Source organism: Aegilops tauschii, chromosome 6, assembly GCF_002575655.3.
Source record: "Aegilops tauschii subsp. strangulata cultivar AL8/78 chromosome 6, Aet v6.0, whole genome shotgun sequence".
NCBI lineage: Eukaryota > Viridiplantae > Streptophyta > Magnoliopsida > Poales > Poaceae > Aegilops > Aegilops tauschii.
The window spans coordinates 452,347,028-452,367,298 of NC_053040.3; the positions used below are offsets into that span (position 1 = coordinate 452,347,028).

The 20,271-nt window shown below is 45.3% G+C and overlaps 1 protein-coding gene across 3 annotated transcripts; it reads right to left on the reverse strand.

Annotated features, from left to right (window-relative positions):
• Positions 1-14,568: 14,568 nt before the first annotated feature.
• LOC109751354 (disease resistance protein RGA2) lies at positions 14,569-20,107 on the reverse strand. Of its 3 annotated transcripts, none has more exons than XM_020310250.4 (4): positions 19,761-20,107; positions 16,042-19,654; positions 15,574-15,636; positions 14,569-14,979 (listed from the first exon to the last, which is right to left on the reverse strand). In XM_020310250.4, exons 2-3 carry the CDS (start codon positions 19,643-19,645, stop codon positions 15,593-15,595), a joined length of 3,648 nt encoding a protein of 1,215 aa, XP_020165839.1. In that variant the 5' UTR covers positions 19,646-19,654; positions 19,761-20,107; the 3' UTR covers positions 14,569-14,979; positions 15,574-15,592. The 3 variants fall into 3 exon arrangements, with proteins under 3 accessions (XP_020165839.1, XP_020165836.1, XP_020165837.1); XM_020310247.4 differs by having other exon boundaries at positions 15,574-15,655; XM_020310248.4 differs by having other exon boundaries at positions 15,574-15,655; positions 16,042-19,649; positions 19,761-19,935.
• Between the last annotated feature and the right edge of the window lie 164 nt (positions 20,108-20,271).

Here is a 20,271-nt window from a genome sequence, read left to right on the forward strand (position 1 = left end):
CGTGGAGGCGCATGTCGACTGAACAATTTACAGAGTCAGACGACCTCCTACACACGTATCACCAAGACACCAAGCACCTTGAATCAACTGCCACAATTGACTGACCGAAAATAAAATTTCACTCGCCTGACATGTAGCTAATATGGAAAATTACTAATATTTCAGCACAATAAATAGTATGTTGTGGCTAGGTTATGGATTTCCTAGGGCTTTTTCGGCCAAATGGACGGCATGGGTGGAAATTTAGGTGGGTAGAGGCTGGAATTACATCGGGTCTACTAATTTGGTAAACGTTTAGGGATGGTGCGCCGGCCAAAGCTTGGGTCGGTCGCCCGCTACCACGCGCTCCTGCTTCTCCCCCGCCCCACCCGCTGCGACGGCGAGCTGCGACGATGAGTGGCCCCGGCAAGCGAGCGGCGACGGCGAGCGGCCCCGACGAGGCCGCCGTCTACCCCCCGTCGCAGCCAATCTCGCTGGTGAGGTTGTCATCCACCCCACAGCCGGCGATTTCCTGACACGCACGACCACCTCTTATCCGCAGCTCCGGCTATTCTCCCAGCGCGCCGTCTCCAGCTCCAGCAATCCCTCAGCTTTGGCAGACAAGCTACATAACTGCAACGGCGAGGCACACCCATGACACAGGGGATGCTGGAACCGGCGTCTGATTTTGCTGCAAGCAACAAACCCAGAGCTGGAACCAACACGTAGTTTTGGGGCATCGCCTGGAGTGTTTTCTACGTCGACTTCGGCGACCGCCTCATTTTGTTGCGAATGATGATGCAAAAGCTTCTTCCGGCAAGATTTTTTGCTACCATGGCGACCGGCGGAAGCAGCGGCCAGCAATGGCTTTTCCAACACATGATTTTTGTCCCGACAAAGCCAGAGCTGGAACCAGCTTTTGTTTTTGCTACAACCAGCAAATCCAGAGCTGGAACCAACAACATTTTTTGCTGGAATCAAAGGAAGCAGGGGCTTCGACGGATGTACGTCAGAGCTGCAACCAATGCTGAAAAATGCTATGTCCAGCAACCATGAAAGCTACAGCCAGCTTTGAAAAAAGTTTCAATTGGATACAGGGTAGCTGGAGGTCGGCATCGCGCAGCGGCAAAAAGCTGCAATCGGCGTGGAGGAAAGCTACAACGCGCTTCTAAAAAAGCTTCAAACCGAGAACGGCTAGCTAACAATGGTGAGCGGTGGCGACGGAGCTGCATGGCGCGCGGTGGTGTGACGGGCGCGCGGCGATCTATGACGGCGGGCTGCGACAATGCTGGAATCCTCACCTAGTGGTGCTGCAACCAGAGGGAGGGAGACACGCCTGTAGGGGAACGCAGCAGAAAACAAAAAATTTCGGACCTACGCACCAGCCCAGGACCACTATGGAGACTGCATACATGGTTTGATCTTTTTCGTTACCGACTCGTAGCGCAGCGGGAAGTAGAGTCGATGACGATCGGCGGTGCAGATCCCCGCAGCTAGGATTTACAACCTCCCAACCGCGAGGATGTATACCCTCATCTGCTCCTCAGACAGCCCTCCAGGAGGCGGTCGAACAGCCCCCCGGACGGTGTCGCGGACAGCCCTTCGGGAGGACCTTCGAAACTCGAACAGTCACTCGGACAGCCCTTCGGGAGGACCTTCGAAACTCGGACGGTCACACGAACAGCCCTTTGGGAGGCACTCACGAACTAAGACCGAAACTACGATCTCTCTACAGAGTTGCACACATACGGTGTCATCTATCCGGCAGGGCTTCGCCGTCCAGAACTAGTTCCTGCCGGAACCCAGACAGCCTTACGGCTCTACGAAACTCTTTTCGTGGGAGGGAGAGAAGAAGCCAGATAATGCATGGCATGTGTATGAGAGCAAGGGATGAGAGTGGAGGGCTGCCCCTCCACCTCTATTTATAGGAAATCCCAAGGGGGTAGGGTAGTTTCACAAAAAACCCAAAATGCACATGAATGAAGTCCTTCCACAAGGACCTAGGAGTGAAACCAAGGAACAAGAGGGTCCCCAAGGGGGGATACCCCATGTGGCCGGCCACACCCCCATGAGGGGCCCAAAAAATGGCTCCTATCCATCCATGTCATCCCCAAGATCTTTTGGAGCAAAGCCCCAAAAGGTGGCTTTCCATAAAGTAACCATAAAGCTGATTTTCACTATTCACGACGACATTTTTCAGCGTCTGATCGAACTGAAAATATTTATGTGGGCTAAGAACATTTCCAATACCCACTAAAATGATTTTCAACGCGTTCCGAAACAATTCCGGTTTTAGTGATTTTCATCTGCGAAACGCATCTGAAGTGGCTCCGGCAGCTCCGGAACATTTCCGGTTTTTATCTCAGAAAATTCCAAAAAGCTTCCAGAATGATTCTGGCATCCTCCAAGAATTATCAGGCATGTGCCGAAACCAATTTGACTTAATGGTGTATCCCGAAACAACTTTTCGGTATCATCGAAACTTATCCGATGACCTCTCTCTGCGGTACGATTCCGCTGTCCGAAACTTTTCGGTGTCCGAAACTTTTTCGGTGATTTTCTCTCAGACTCCCTGTCTAGTATTCAGCAGATAGATGACCCTTAAGCGTGTGACCCTATAGGTTCGGTGAAGTATAGACATGACCCGGAACCCCTTCCGATCAATGATCAACATCGGAGCCGTGGACACCCATATTGACCCTTATACCCACACGAATAAATATTCGAGTGAACCTCCAGTTGCCATGTGCTATTCCTGTTGCTTCGCGATATGTTACAAATACCCGAGGTGAGACATGTTGGCATTCCCGTGGATCAACAACTTGTCCACTATGCTAGTTACCTCGTTACCGGTATTGTTCTCTTTTCTCGTTATCGTGTTCCGGCATCCCCGTGATCAAATCACAAAGTGTCTGGCCAGACGATGATGGATACCGTAACACCAAGAGGGCCCAGAGATATCTCTCCATCGTCGGAGGAGCAAATCCCAATCTTGAGCTATCAAGTTACTTGACACACTTTTCCATGAACCCGTAAGCCGCCGTAATAGCCACCCATTTACGGATGACGTTTAACAAACCCCAAAGTTCATGAAGCAAGCATGAAGAAACTTGATACTCTCATGGTCTAAGGAATCATGCAAACGTTAACCATCTCTGTGTTATGTACCAATAAACTTGTGACGAATGAATCTCATAGCATAACATCAATCCGGGTCGATTCAACACAAATGTTCTCTTAACATTGTGCCCTCAAAGTTGCTGGCATAGACATGCCCATGACCAGGAAAACAGAATCATCATGCAACACTTGAGCTAGTCTTAGAGGCCAGACTAGGAATACTTCTTACCGTTTATTATTCCACACGTGCATATGAGTCTTCCTCCGAGCCTCGTGGTTATTGCAGACTCGAGAACCATAGCAGTTATAGCATGGAACATAAACATAATTATGAACTCGGAGATAAATAATATCATTTATTATTGCCTCTAGGGCATATCTCCTACAGACTCCCACTTGCACTAGAGTCAATAATCTAGTTAATGCTAATGCACTTTACACCTGTGGCACACCGGTGTAAATATGCTTCGCTTGTGGTATAGCCTGATGTCCAACGGATCTGACGACTTTAGTTCCGTGTGTATCTTTGCATGTCCTCGCGTTTTCACGTTTTCACAAAATTCATATTTTGTGTGGACTTGGCTTTGTATGTATGTGAATCATAGGTCGAACCTGGATTCCTCAGACTGAGTTATGGAGCAACTACCTGTAGTAGTGTCCCTTTGTCAAAAGCCATCTTGGAACTATACTAAGTTCATGAATGAACTATATGATTCAACATCTTCTTTGTCGCTTCTAAAGCATCAACATACTTAGCCCTTGTTATAGAATTCGCCACAGTAACTAGTTTGAACAAATTCCAACTAACTGTGCCACCACATTGTGTGTTACACAAAACCCTTAACTTAAATCAAAAATCGCACGGTGAAAAGATGAAGACTATCGATGTAACATTTTACAACGAACTCTTCATGATCTCCGCTTGCAAGAAAACATATCATCAGTACTTACTCTAGTACTCAATGACATCTTTCACTGTTGTCCCACGATCAGTACTTTGATCACTTTAGTATCCATACTCGCAACACCTTGGGAGTATCGGACATATCTGGTTGTTTTACATACCATGGAATACATGATTAATCCAAACACAAAAGTGTGTGGAATCTGCATCATGTATTTTACCTATCAGTGTTTTGGGACACCGAGTCTTGCAAAAACTCCTTCCATGTGACTTTGGCAAGAATCACTCCTTGGCGTTTTAAATGCTAAAAGGTTTTAGCATCTTGTCAATATGTATTCATTGCTTAGCCCCATTAGGTAAATCTATCTCCATAGATCATCATGCCTAATATTGAGGCTATTTAGCCTAAGCACTTCATCGAAAAACTATTTTCAAATGAAGTCCTAATTCGTGTCAAGAAATTTATTTCCAATTACCAATGTGCCAAGCACATAAGGTTTTTAGAAATATTATTACGCTCCCACTTACTTTCTTGAATTACAAGCATCTTCGTTACCCATTGATGAAGTCAAAACCCCTTTGACCATTTCATCAAAACACGAAGATTCCAACTCCATTTTGCTCTCTTCTGTCCATTGCTGGAACTCTGAAGTTTGCATACCTACTAGCATCCTCTGGATCGACAAATTACTTTGGACTGTATCATATACAAGTCCTAGCTTTCATTTCCATCAGATGGAAATCCTTTTATCATCCATGTTTCATATCTCATGATTGAAATATGTATTAATTGCTAGTTCAACCCGAACCGACTTTAAGCATCGCTACGATGAAAACAACCTCATCGTAGTCAACTCTTGAACTTGTTATTTCAACAAGTCGAGCTTTATGGATAAAACATTTTATCCGTATCAGTTTTAAGTTCCATAAATATTCGTTAGACTCTAAGTCTTCCGAAAGTTGTATCAAGGTTTTAATCTTGAATCACTTATAGGGAAACTAACTTGGGTTGTATTGGCATTTAGCCAATTCCGGAGTCAGGGCCCATCAACGCTTCCTTGTGTATCGTAGGTATAATGTTGTCTAACAACAATATCTCGTTTGCGCACCTGAGAGGTTTGCACGAGCCTTGCCTACGTGGTTCAGCTGCAAGTTCGACCGAAGTTCATACATTTTATTGTAGAGACTTCCGTATCAGTCGCAGTAGGAAACTCTGGAATTACTTCCAAGGTCTCTTTCCTTTGATCTGATGACTTAGATACTGTTTATCTCGTCGAGTTGCACTATTCTCCCACTCACCTTTTTGAAAGAACCATTCTCTTTAAAAGCACACCGTTTCGCGGCAAAACTATTTGCCTCGGTATAGTGAGGGAGGAATACCCAACATTTTGGTATAACCTACAAAGTAGCACTTGTCTGATTTGGAATAGGTTTGTAACCTTTTACACAAGCCCCATATTCCAAATGTTAAGAAAAGATATAACATGGTTGGGCGTACCATACCATGGCTTCATTTCAACAGACCCGATGTAGCTCTTTTCAGTGTAAAAGCCGCAGTCTCTAAAGCATCACTTTAAAAAGGATAATGGCAAATTTATTTATGTCATCTTTGACCTTACCATGTCATAAATGGTTAGATTACATCTCGACGGACTTTTCACTTGCAGTGGTGTTCCGGGAGGTGCAAGTTATGAAACCCCTTTCACAACTCATCAGACATTCGCTAAACATGTAACTCAAATATTCCTTTGTGCAATCAAATTGCAGAAACATAATTTTCTTGTTACAATAACTTCTACTTCATTTTTGGAGAACCTTTCGAATGATTTCAAAAGATCCAGACTTACGTCTCATCAAGTAAATATCCATATATCTACTTGAGTCATTTCTGAAGATAAATAAATCCACCACTAACAAAACTTATCGGACTACACACATCAAATGTATGATCACTAATAAGTTTGTTGTTCGTTCCTTATGGCCTGTGAACGGTATTTTAGTCACTTCACTTTTCGGAGGAAAGTTGCAAGTGTCAGATGATTCAAAATCAAAAAGACTTCAAAATCCATCATAATGGAATTTTCCATGCGGGTTTCTCCAATGTGACCAAATGTAGTGCCACACTTGTGTGGTATTCTTTTAGTCTTGCGACATTTAGCGTCAGTGTTATGGATGTATCATATTACCCTCAATATTCATAACATACGTCCCATCGATGATGGAAGTATGGCCCTTATGTTATTCATAATACTTAACAACAATTGTTGTTTTTATGAACAACTCTTTTGCAACAAACATTGTGCAATGGGCAAGAGTGTATGAAACTCTAAAATGAATTATGAAAAGTAAACCCAGAGGTATTGTATTATTATCAATATTCATAACATACATCTCATTCATAATGAAAGTATGGCCCTTGTGTTATTCATAACATCGAACATAAAAAGTTCTCTTATGAACAACCTTCTTGCAAGATGCCTTATGCAATGGGATAGAGTTTGTAAAACTCTAAATGAATTATGAAAATAAATACAGACGGCAATACACCGATGGAAGGTATAGTAACATTTACTATGTTCCATGTGTATACCTTAACCTCATTTCTAGCTAGTCTTTCATGCCATAGTAGTTCTTACATCGAGTTGCAACAGGATGCAATCGAGCGGGCATTTTTGTGATGAACTCACAATACCCAAGAATTAGTGATTAACATGTTTAACCATAATTCGCAAGAACTATATCTTTGACCAGCCTTCTATACATCAAAAACTTGTATGACATTCATACATGAGCTGGATATTCCAGTCTTCTTTCCTTTTGCCTTTATACTTCTAGCAGTTTAACTTTTAGTATTTCTCCTACTCTCAGAAGAAGCACCCAACTTAAGAGTGGCATTAGCCCCGGACTTCCTAGGCGTGTAAGTCATACTAACACCCTTTGGACACTTCCTTTCTCTTTAAGTTGTTGTTTTATTCACCTTTCATTATATGACAGGCGTTCTTCTGGATCCCTTTCCCAACAGTCAAATGCATAGTAAACACTTTTACTAATACTTGCAAACAAACATTGCTTTGTTTGTATTTGAAAATAATTTTCAGTTCCATGAATATCATATAACTATCCCAACTTTCGAAGTTTGGGTTTCATGAAAGCAAACATATTCCACTTGACCGTAACAGAATTCTAGCTTTTGGATCAAAGGACGAGAGTCACATGATCCAAAGCATTAGCGGGAGGATACGGAAAGCATGCGATAGGACAAAGTCCTTCTCGGCACTTTTGAGGACAATCCTCGAATTACGTTACCAATCGTAAAGTTTTAACCAGATATTTAACAGTTATTCAATTTTAATAGGGAAGGTGGAAACACGAGCCATTATTCTACAACTATTTTGCAAGAAACACTTAGACAGTGTTCATAATTAATTGCACTGAGAATTAAACATGTTAATTCAACAGTGTGCTCCCACTCAAATCAATATCTCTCACAATTAATTTTGAGTGATACAAGATCCAGACTTCAATTCATCGCCATAGAATCATCATCTCATAACGGGAATTTTAATCGGTAGGCCAACTTGCCGATCACATCTCTATGTGACTCTTTCTCATCTTTCGATGCGTGTGTTCCGAGCTCAGGACGATCCTGCCATGAACGTCAAGACAACCAAGTGATCTTGCTGCAAGGTCTGACCTCACCCGCCTCACACTTCTCTAATCGTTCGTACCCATGCATCCATGGCGCACCCCGAAAAGATAGGTGCCGTGACGGTGCTACACTTGGGAGAACACTAACTACTTGATATTTTAAGTGAGAGATCACCCTAATAAAAGCGACTACCGCGCAATCAAGAAGGGTGCATCATAAGGGATAAACATCTCAGGCAATTCATAATAGCATGATATGGTATAGCCCTTTCTGACGGAGAAGTATTTCATTTCTTCGTCTTCGGCATTCGCGTCGGTGGTCACCTTCACGAAGATTGCCACCACCTTGTTGATGCACCAGATAATATTGCTATCTCTATAGCTAACAAAATAATGCATTACAACAAGGTTGACACGCAGGTCATTAAAATGCAATCATATGGCTCCAGCCATCATGCCGAATCATGACACGCAGGTCATGTTAATCAAATTACATCATATAGTCATCTCATACATAATCGAATTAGTATGAGCACTGCTATACCACATCACATGCACATCCTGCAAAACCAAGTTAGACGCCTCTAATAGGTTTATGCAAAATTTTATTTTACGTGGCTTCTAAGGTTTTGACTTAAACCGTAGCTACCAACGTTTTATCATCAAGTATGATTATTCAGGTTGCTAGATTAACATCTCGGGGTGTATGAAACACGGGATAATTAAATCTCGAGCCCCATACTAAACTTCGTCATACGCGTGACCCCCGTGCAGATCATATCTGCAATGCCCTTTCATCTGCGAATTTCATCTTTCTTTTGACTACGGCAGAACCCAAAGAACTGATAGCACTTCCATGATCAATCAGGATCACGGATTGCCAGAACTTTGTCAAATTCCACCATGCTGTCTCGAGATTGAGCAAACGCAAATTCTAGGGAAGCAACAAGAACCTCGGGTAACAGATTTCATCTGTCACCCGCATAAATAATTTTCAGCAATAGATCTCATCTACTACCTAATTATATTATGCAATACCCATACATCTCCATGTATTCTAGATCGAAACCTGCATCTACGCATAGCACGGCTCTTGATGCCACTGTAGGGGAACGCAGTAGAAAACAAAAATTTTCGGACCTACGCACCAGCCCAGGACCACTATGGAGACTGCATACATGGTTTGATCTTTTTCGTTACCGACTCGTAGCGCAGCGGGAAGTAGAGTCGATGACGATCGGCGGTGCAGATCCCCGCAGCTAGGATTTACAACCTCCCAACCGCGAGGATGTATACCCTCATCTGCTCCTCAGACAGCCCTCCAGGAGGCGGTCGAACAGCCCCCCGGACGGTGTCGCGGACAGCCCTTCGGGAGGACCTTCGAAACTCGAACAGTCACTCGGACAGCCCTTCGGGAGGACCTTCGAAACTCGGACGGTCACACGAACAGCCCTTTGGGAGGCACTCACGAACTAAGACCGAAACTACGATCTCTCTACAGAGTTGCACACATACGGTGTCATCTATCCGGCAGGGCTTCGCCGTCCAGAACTAGTTCCTGCCGGAACCCAGACAGCCTTACGGCTCTACGAAACTCTTTTCGTGGGAGGGAGAGAAGAAGCCAGATAATGCATGGCATGTGTATGAGAGCAAGGGATGAGAGTGGAGGGCTGCCCCTCCACCTCTATTTATAGGAAATCCCAAGGGGGTAGGGTAGTTTCACAAAAAACCCAAAATGCACATGAATGAAGTCCTTCCACAAGGACCTAGGAGTGAAACCAAGGAACAAGAGGGTCCCCAAGGGGGGATACCCCATGTGGCCGGCCACACCCCCATGAGGGGCCCAAAAAATGGCTCCTATCCATCCATGTCATCCCCAAGATCTTTTGGAGCAAAGCCCCAAAAGGTGGCTTTCCATAAAGTAACCATAAAGCTGATTTTCACTATTCACGACGACATTTTTCAGCGTCTGATCGAACTGAAAATATTTATGTGGGCTAAGAACATTTCCAATACCCACTAAAATGATTTTCAACGCGTTCCGAAACAATTCCGGTTTTAGTGATTTTCATCTGCGAAACGCATCTGAAGTGGCTCCGGCAGCTCCGGAACATTTCCGGTTTTTATCTCAGAAAATTCCAAAAAGCTTCCAGAATGATTCTGGCATCCTCCAAGAATTATCAGGCATGTGCCGAAACCAATTTGACTTAATGGTGTATCCCGAAACAACTTTTCGGTATCATCGAAACTTATCCGATGACCTCTCTCTGCGGTACGATTCCGCTGTCCGAAACTTTTCGGTGTCCGAAACTTTTTCGGTGATTTTCTCTCAGACTCCCTGTCTAGTATTCAGCAGATAGATGACCCTTAAGCGTGTGACCCTATAGGTTCGGTGAAGTATAGACATGACCCGGAACCCCTTCCGATCAATGATCAACATCGGAGCCGTGGACACCCATATTGACCCTTATACCCACACGAATAAATATTCGAGTGAACCTCCAGTTGCCATGTGCTATTCCTGTTGCTTCGCGATATGTTACAAATACCCGAGGTGAGACATGTTGGCATTCCCGTGGATCAACAACTTGTCCACTATGCTAGTTACCTCGTTACCGGTATTGTTCTCTTTTCTCGTTATCGTGTTCCGGCATCCCCGTGATCAAATCACAAAGTGTCTGGCCAGACGATGATGGATACCGTAACACCAAGAGGGCCCAGAGATATCTCTCCATCGTCGGAGGAGCAAATCCCAATCTTGAGCTATCAAGTTACTTGACACACTTTTCCATGAACCCGTAAGCCGCCGTAATAGCCACCCATTTACGGATGACGTTTAACAAACCCCAAAGTTCATGAAGCAAGCATGAAGAAACTCGATACTCTCATGGTCTAAGGAATCATGCAAACGTTAACCATCTCTGTGTTATGTACCAATAAACTTGTGACGAATGAATCTCATAGCATAACATCAATCCGGGTCGATTCAACACAAATGTTCTCTTAACATTGTGCCCTCAAAGTTGCTGGCATAGACATGCCCATGACCAGGAAAACAGAATCATCATGCAACACTTGAGCTAGTCTTAGAGGCCAGACTAGGAATACTTCTTACCGTTTATTATTCCACACGTGCATATGAGTCTTCCTCCGAGCCTCGTGGTTATTGCAGACTCGAGAACCATAGCAGTTATAGCATGGAACATAAACATAATTATGAACTCGGAGATAAATAATATCATTTATTATTGCCTCTAGGGCATATCTCCTACAACGCCCGGCCCGGCGGAGCTAGGGACGTCTTTCTTTCGATCGGCCTGGCGGAGCTGCATGCGACGAGTGCCTCGGGCGAGCTGCGGCAACGAGCGACCCCGGCGAGCTGCGACGCGGCGGCCAAGGCCGAGCACGAGGAGGTTGACCCGTGGAGATATGTTATTTTCCTGTGTTTATGCGTGCGTGTAGAAGGAAGAAGACGACTTGGTCGCGGCAATCTCATCCATTCACGCGTGCAAATCCAACGCTCGGTAGCCGACCGGCCCAAATTTGAGGCAGTGCGCCGGCGCAGAGTACTACCATACTAATTTTTGGGACTACATGTATACTTCACGGGTAAGGCGGGTAACGGGCACGATTAATGCTTTCCCATGCCCCCCATCTTAATGCTATCCCATGGTATCTTTGAAAAATGCTATCCCATGCCTATCCCCGTCTTGTGTGCTGGGTAAGCTATTTAACCCACCAGCATCCCCGTAGACATTAAAGTTGGCATATCCCCGTACCCTAATAGAGTAATTACCCACGGGAATACGGGTAATAATTAACCATTGCCAGCTTGAGTTGTAGGGGAGGGTTTGACTTAGAGAGGCGCCTCCCCCGATCACACAGCTCTTGATCGTTTAGTCCCACTTAATCCCAACCCCTTTTTTGATCTTACAAAAGGTTTCCCCTCGATTCCTTCTTGGATATCTTTGGTGTGGTTCACTTCTATTGGATTTGATGTTTCACAAACTAGATCCTACTATCTGGTTTTCTCCTCCACCATAATGCTCATGTTTCACAAGCCATGGCGCTCCATTTGCCAAAATACGGATGATTACTAAGAAAACCAAGTATAGTTGGAGGAGCTAGCGCCTGGGAACCGCCTTGCTGGCTCGCTCGCGGACTCTCCGGACTCCATGCGGCGGGAGACGGGTGGCGAAGAAGAAAGGTGGTGGCACGATGAGAGTGGGCCATAAAGAAAGCGACGCAAAGAACGGCAATGCGAAGGTGGTGGTCGGGCAGCATTACCATGAAATTTTACTAAAAAAACTCAAATACTTTGACCTATGAAACTTGCAGTACCAAATTACCAAATCTTTTTTTTGAGGGACCAATCCTTGTTTCAAAGACTGGATCAGAACTGCCGCTTCAGTCAGTTGCATGAATTTAGATTGTCGACGACCTAACTAGTGCAGGCCTTGGACATGGTGGTATTTCTCTTAAACAAACCCGGCTTTTGAGTAGGCAAATTCTAGGAGGCGGTGGCGCTGGCGGAAGGATACAGACGGTGACAACCTCGAGGGCTGTCTTCCAAGGCATCCTCCATCCCCGCAAGGTCCATCCCGGAGTAAATAGCATAAAACTACTACTTTATAGGCTATGGTTCCAAAACTACCGGTTTTTAATTTTTCTCAGATAACTACCAAACGAGGGGTCGGCTGTTTCAAAAAACCCAAAACGCTGAGTGCTTATCAGTTGATCGTGATTATGACAGGTGGGACCCGCACATAAGAGAACCGTTTGTTTGACTGTTGCCTTACATGTAGGACCCACATGTCAGTATCTATGTAAGTTTTAAAAAAAGCAATCGGGTCCCTGATGTTTTCTGGAAAAAGCAATCGGGTCCCTGATATTTTCTGGAAAAAGCAATCAAGAACTGCGCCGGTAGCTCGCTGGCGGCCAGATCGCCGGCCAAGCGAAAGGCGGCGGCTCGGCCACCGCGTTCCTCGTCGCGACGGCGGGCTTCTCTAGTCGGGCGACAGGCTAGGTGGAGGAGCTCCTGGCCATGGCGCGCGGCTGGTGGCGGCCCGAGCCCCTGGCCATGGCGCGGCTGGCGGCGGCCCTTGCTCGTCGGCGCGCTCCTGGCCATGGCGCGCGACTGGTGGCGGCCTGAGCCACTGGCCATGGCGCGGCTGGCGACGGCCCGAGCCCCTAGCCATGGCGCGCGGCTCGCGACGGCCTGAGCCCGCCATGGGGAGCCGGCATAGAGGCAGCCACTGGCCCGGCGGCGTCGTGCAGCACGGCTAGGCGGCGGGCGTAGAGAGGTAGGAGAGAAGGAGGTGAGGCGGGGCAACGGCCAGGGTTGAGCCCCGGTGAGCGCCGGCGGCGGGCGGCTCACCGGCCGGAGGCGGAGCCACGAGGTCCAGCTCGGGAGCGAGAGGAGGGACCCGATTGCTTTCTGCAAAAAAAGCAGGGACCAGATTGCTTTCTTAAATTTGTGTGCACGCCCACACCTAACGGTCAAACAATTAGAGCTCTTACGCATGGGGCCCACCTGTCATAATCACAATCAATTGATAAGCACTCAGCGTTTTGGGTTTTTTGAAACAGCCGACCCCTCGTTTGGTAGTTATCTGAGAAAAATTAAAAACCGGTAGTTTTTTGAAACCATAGCCTGTAAAGTAGTAGTTTTATGCTATTTACTCTCCATCCCGATGTGACCCTTTTTGTCGGTAATGAACGCCTAGCTCTCTGAGATCATGCTATTTTTGCCCTTAACATTCCAAATGAGTTCTTTATTCTTCCTTCTCTTCTTCAATCTAATCCATTGGTTGGGTTGTATTTCGGTTTGATGAACCATGGTCATTGTATGGCTACAACTGAGTGCATGTTGGCCTATCGCATCTTCAGCGTCGCTCACCAAATCGACCCCAAATGTCTGGACGCGGCTCATCAAATTTGATTGGGCCGGTCCAGACGTCCAAAATTCACCAGACCTGGCCCATATCACGGAGCGATCAGGTGGAGTGCAGACGTCCGCCACGGTGGTGTTCGACAACCCGGTCCTACCCAAAAATCCTCTTCGGCTGTAGAATCATCCACATTGATGTCGCTCTCACTGGCTCGCCACCTATCCGCCTTCATGCCGACGCACTGCCCGACTCTTAAAGTTGGATGGCATCTCCCCAAACTCTATCCTCCCACCCCCTCCCAAAGCCGCCACAAACCCACACCTACACCGACCGCCACAATGGGCAAGAATACCGAGGCGGAAAAGAACCGGACATGGTGGCTGCTCGGTGGCTACCCCTTGGAGCAGCTACCGCGACGCCAAGACCCGGATCGAGGAGGAGCTCTGGATCCAATTTGCGCCACCGCCCCAGTTGTTGGGGCCGTCTTCGTCTGTTGTGAAGGAGGATCCGGTCTTGGATGATGAAGACGACGTCGAGTCGGCCAAGATCGAGGCCGAGGACTCTAAGGAGGAGAAGCCACCGTAGCCACCCATGTCCGTGGGCGGCTAGTTCTAGCCCCACATGTGGATCGTGCTGCAGAACTCGTTGAGCGACCAGTGTACGACGTCGACATCCTCTCCACCTCAAGGTTTTCAGATCGTACGCCGCGTGCAGTCGACTCAACCGCCTCGTCGCCCCAGTGCCAAATGGTGCCCATGTTGAAAATATGCCCTAAAGGCAATAATATTGTATTATTATATTTCCATATTAAGATTTTATATTCTATGCTATAATTGCTGTGATCCTGTAATGTGCGATTCAATGAAAAATTCATATGCACGTGTGGAATGATTAAGACGAAGTAGGTTTGAAGATACCCACCATCGATTTTCGTATATACTATAAGCCTTTTATGAGATTCCAATATGAAGCAAAATGAATAAATCTACACCCTAAAATATGTCTATCATTTGTATGGCATTCATATTCAAATCTCTAAAAGCGCTTATATTTAGAAACGGAGGGAGTAGTACAGTGTTATTTATACGCCAAACTTTGGTTCGCATCGTACACACAAACAACACAAGGTCCAGATCTCCTTTCTCACTTGTAAATAAAAGAAGATAAAATAAGAAGAAGAGTCCCGATCCACTTATTCAGAAGGATGGCTTCGCCGTTGCTCAGATCTACTGCAGGCCGCATTCTTGGGCGATCAATCCCGCTACTAGACCTTTCAGATGGCGCCGAGCAACAGTAGGCTAAGAAGCATTCTTCCAACAACACTGGTATTTCCTCCACCATGGCTCTGATGAAGGAAATGATGACGAGGGAGTCTCATCTCCCTCGTCATCATTTGGTTGGTTCCCCCAGGAAGTAAGTAAATCGATATCCTCAAACCTGATAAAAAAATGTTTAAAAATTCATATCAAAACATGTTTCTTTACAGCAAAGGAAAAAAATGATTTTAACAATAATATGCAGTTCCACTGCTGCATAATCTAACAGATACATAAGCAAAGATGGGAATTAGTAAGGTTGCGCTTCTGCAATTCACTAGCCGTGTCACTAGATGCAAAAATATATGGAAATACATCAACATTTACTTATGTAGTTTAGACTAACTGCATCATACTGCAAGTAGTATAATGTTAATGTCCTTACATAATTCCATAAGGAGGACATACAAGGTAATGATACTGAAAGGACAAGCGGTACAGGCGCTTATTCTTGTTTTCTACTCCCTCTGTCTCAAAATATAAGAACGTTTTTAACACTACAATAGTGTCAGAAACGTTCTTATATTATGGGACGGACGGAGTACTTCCGAGTCCCCGGATACTAACTAGTGAATGTGTTGGCACCTAAATATACCAACATTATTATCTACTATAAAGAAACAGAGACAAACTGTACTTATAGTACACGAGTACTAAGTAATTCAGGGAATAAGGAGAACAAAATGCGTATTGTTCTGCGAAGATTGTGCATTACCTTAGTCTTTCGTAAGTCCTTATGTCGCATTCCTTGCCCATGATGGAGAACCATCCTCCTCCCCTTACATGAGAGTATGGTACTGTCACAGTTATTTAGTCGGTCATCATCGAGGTTGAAAATAAATACATACATGCATGAAGTAATGCAAGTAGAATTTACAATATTAAACATAATGCAGAAAGTGGACCTAGGTGAGCAAAGAAATCACAATGTAGCAAATACTCCTCACTCAGAACTGGCATTGAATGCATGATTTCAGTAGAATCTAATTTTGCCAGGAAAAGTTGATTGTCTTGTAAGTGCTATGGCAACAAACAGTAGATAACAAAGCAAACATTGATTACAACGGGAAGAAAATTCCCTGCCAAAAAGGACATTGAAAGGGAAAATAGAGAGAATTTACTGATAAGTTGTGAATAAGTAAAGAATAGCAAGGCGAAGATAAAATTGGACCAGTGGATGTACCTATTGCCACTCGACGGGTGTGTGCCATGTATGATTCAAAGTTGTTGTTTTCTCTGATCTCATTGAATAGTTCTGAATGGCATTGCATAATACAGAGCTCTTCCAGCGAGGAGAGTTCCCGGATGCTTAGTGGGAGAGATTTTAAGGACTTGGCCTCTGATATTCTTATGCATCGAAGGAATTGGCGGTTCTGTATCAGCCATTGCTCAGGTAAGCTCTCCATCTGTGGCCCATGTGTAATTACCAACTCTATTGTTCGATGGAGTCTCTTGAGTGGCTCGACAAGCAGCATGGATGGGAGATCGACCTGAAGTTTGTGTATCTGCACCAGATGATCTTCCTCGCCACTAGATGATGCATGTGGAGTCAGGGACGACCCAACCTCCACAAGTTGACTGCAGCATTCGATTTGTAAGTATTGCAGAGATGGAAGGGAGCCGAGACCTCCCAAGCACAAGAGATTCTCGCATCTATATATCACCATATGCCGTAGCGATTTGAAACTCATGAACACATCTGCTGAGGGGAGGGATACAAGGCCGGAGCATTCAATTATGAGGAGATGGTTGAGATAAGTGAGCTCTCCTTTAATAGTTCCAATTGTGCTAAACTTGGTACAATCCGCGATACAGAGTGTTGCAAGTCTATTCATTCCATGAAATGCAATGGACCCAGACTCCAGATTGCGACAGTTTTCGATCTTGAAGTACTGGAGAGCTCCCATGTACATCTCCTGCTCCAATAGACTCCCTTCTAGCGAAGTTAGAAGAGCACATCTCTCGACGACAATGCTCACTAACTGTGATGGCTTAGTCTCACTGCTCCCACCGTCAATCATAGGAAGTTTGGTCAGTCCAACCTTTGATATCCTCAATAGCACCAAGCTTGGAGGTAGAACAGGTAGTTCACTTAACATTGGACAATCATGCACTTCTAGAGTTTCAAGCCTTGGAGGTAGAAAAAATTCCATGGAGGTATTACTAGAAAAATGACCAATCTGTTGTAGCTTAAGAAGTCTTTGGAACTTAATATGCCTGAGCCATACTAGCTTTCCAAGAGAGGGAAGACCTTCCCAGCTTAAACAATCACGCAACTCAAGTGACACCAGGTTTTTGATAGTGAGGTCCTCAATCCAAAATGGAAGTTTGACGCCAGTGTATCCAGCAATTTCCAATTCCATAACATTACAATGTGGCTCAAGGTGTTCAAGAACTAGCGCATCCTTATTGTTTTGTTCGCCAAACCAACTGAGTGACAAAGAATTGAGAGAAATAATTTCATTCAGCTTGGCATCCTTAGCTTCTTCCGGATTCTTGACTTTCTCAAGCCCGCATACTTGTAGCCTGCGGAGAGTTCTTAAGCTCTTGACTTCACTTAATTTGCTGACTATGCTTTCTTTTACCAGGTAGTTATTCAACTCCTGAAGATGAGTGAGTCTGCCAACAGAGAATTCCACAGGATCAAATTCACCATGGCTGTTCTTATTAAATCCATATGATACATATCGCAAGCCATCTAGGTTCCCCAAATATCTTATTTGTGACATTTCTTTTCCTTCTTTATTCCCAACAGTTTTGCAGTAAAACAGCATCAAGTGATACAGTCTAGTAACCCCGCATATCCCCTCTGGAGATATCTGGTGCAGACTGAGATAGCGAAGGTGTATCAATTTGCCACATTTTTCAGTGAGGTGGAAACCACAATCATAATGTTTCTGTCTTGACCGCAAGAGACGCAAGAACTCCAAGCTTTCAATAACTCTTTCAAGTTCACAAACTACATCCTTTTTAACCTCAGCATCACTATGATCAATGACAATAGTGCGCAAATACTTATAGTTGGAGATTTTTTTGACCTCTTCAATAGAAAAGCTGTGAATATTAGCAATGCACATGTGTCTGATAGTGCGGTTATCATCTTCAAAAAACGAAGCATGAGCAACTCTTGCACATTCACCCGAGGACACATCTGTTGCTAAATCATGCATCAAATCATGCATTACATAGTATTCTTCTTTTCTTCCGTTAGTAATATTCGGTCTGGATTTCAGCTCAAAAAATGAACTTTTATTCAGCTGAACCAAAATTTGTGCTCCAATATCCTCAAAAGTTTGTGAATCACTTGCACGCTGCGAGATCAATCCTGAACCCATCCACATTTGGATCAATTCTTTCTTTTCAAACTCGTAGTCCCGTGGAAATATACAACAGTATCGGAAACAAATTTGAAGCTCCGTTGGTAGTCTATAGTAGCTTAATCTGAGAACCCTCATGATACCCTCTTCGGTTCCACTGAACTGTTTTAGTTCTTCATGCAAGAACCTGTTCCAGTATCCAATCATCATATTCCCTCTCAAATGCCCAGCGACAACCTTTGTTACCAAGGGGCATCCTCCTAGTTTCCTTGCAATTTGCTCTCCAGCTGATTTGAAGTGTTCACAATCTTGCGGATCCAGCCCGAAAAATACATGGTGATTGAGCAACTTAATATTTTCATCTTCTTCTAGTCCTTGTAGTGTCAAGCAGTGACCTCCTTCAACTCCCATTGAGCTTGTGGCCGTGTCTACCACCGATTGCATTCTGGTTGTCAGCAAAATTTTGCTTCCGCTGTTCAAACTCCTGAGAGGAGCAAATAGTTTAGCCCATTCAGATTCTTTCTTATCTTCCCACACATCGTCCAAAACTAACAAAAACTTCATAGACTTGAGCTCCTCTTTGAGATTCTTTTGCAATGGTCCCAAATGATCAGGACCTGGTTTTACCCCTGTAACAGATTCCAGCATTTTACTTGTCACCGTTGTTGCGTCAAAGTTGGTAGACACCGTGACCCAGATGACCTTGAAATGATTCCGCACTGCATCTTCTTTACATATGCTCTGAGCCAAAGTAGTCTTCCCCATGCCACCATGACCAACCACTGAAATAATAGGTACACTATTGATTCTTGTCACACCATCAGCCGACTCAACTGATGTCTTGGTTATCCACTCAATGATCTTCTCCTTCTCCCTTTCTCGCCCAACAAATTTAGATACACTCAATTCAGAGCTTGTCTCACGATCTGCGTCAACTTGCTGCTGGCTGGCAGAAGCAGATTTTTTGAGACGGTCTGCGATAGTGAGGAAATTGGCTATGCCTGCAGCAGATCTGTCCAAACCTTCCACAGCTTTTCTCAGTCTCTTGAGAGTGTCACGTTGAGAAAAATTCTTCAAGGTCTTGTCCAAACTACTAACTTTTTTAACAGATCTGACAACTTTGTGCTTCATCTTAGTAAGAGAAGAGCCCCAATCAATAACCTTACGTTCCTCGGCCTTCTCTTCCAGCTCATAGTACTCGAGCTCATCAACGACGTTCTCAGCATCCTCGACGGCGGCCCTGAGCTGCCACAGACATTTGTCCAGGGCAGGGCTCTCCTCCCTGACGTGGTCTGGGTTGACGACGTCGAACACGGCCTCAATATTTGGCATGGCCAGCTCAAGCCGCTTCTTCAGCTCCTCCATGCCTTCAGATCTGTGGTACTTGTCGAGGTAGCTGAAAGCCTTTCCAACCAAGGAGATGGCAGGAATCGCCACCGCCTTCCCGGCAAACGCAGCCGCAGTAGCCATCTGCCTGCGCTGGAGAAGAGGGAGACGCCGGCAATCTTGTCAGTGTTCCGGCTACCCGAGTCAACGAGCGCCACAAGTGCACCGACAGTGAACGTGGGAGGAGATTGGGTCATACCTACGGGGATGTACCTACCGTGGAGGACGCCCGGCCGGCCGCGGAGTAGCTGGGCTGTGGCTGGTGGCATGACCCCGGCAACTCGCCGGCGAGGAGAACGACGCCGGGAACAGCCAGATGAACGGCAGAGCAGAGTGAGAAGGGGATCTGAGTTGGCTGTGGCACCCAAAGGCGTAAACAAACGTGGAGGTCGTCGTCGCCGTTTGAATTATTTCATCGAAGAGTTGACTTTCAAGACAGATTATCCAAATAATCTCCCTGTGCAGTTGGGCCTTGTTTACTGGAACTTGAAAAAAAAAACATTACTAAAGACAGAGTTCAGCTACGCTACAACGCTGCGCTCCTTCTTCGGCAGTAGAGATATACAACGCTGTGTTGATGCACCCGACCAACGATTTCAGCTGACGACAAAAATCTGGGTTCTACAACATCCCATTGTTAGAGTCCAGACCAAAATAGAGCCTTTCCATGCGTTTGCATTTTCGGCCGTCGGATCGGTTTCCTGATGCGA

What these genes read in the sequence shown, in the direction of transcription:
- LOC109751354 (XM_020310247.4), bottom strand. Translation starts at nt 19,645, where the DNA reads ATGGCTACTGCGGCTGCGTTTGCCGGGAAGGCGGTGGCGATTCCTGCC. An exon ending in CACCCGTCGAGTGGCAATAG is followed by an intron (nt 15,656 to 16,041) that starts GTACATCCACTG and finishes TAACTGTGACAG; the next exon opens with TACCATACTCTCATGTAAGG. An exon ending in AGGACTTACGAAAGACTAAG is followed by an intron (nt 14,980 to 15,573) that starts GTAATGCACAAT and finishes TTTTTTTATCAG; the next exon opens with GTTTGAGGATATCGATTTAC.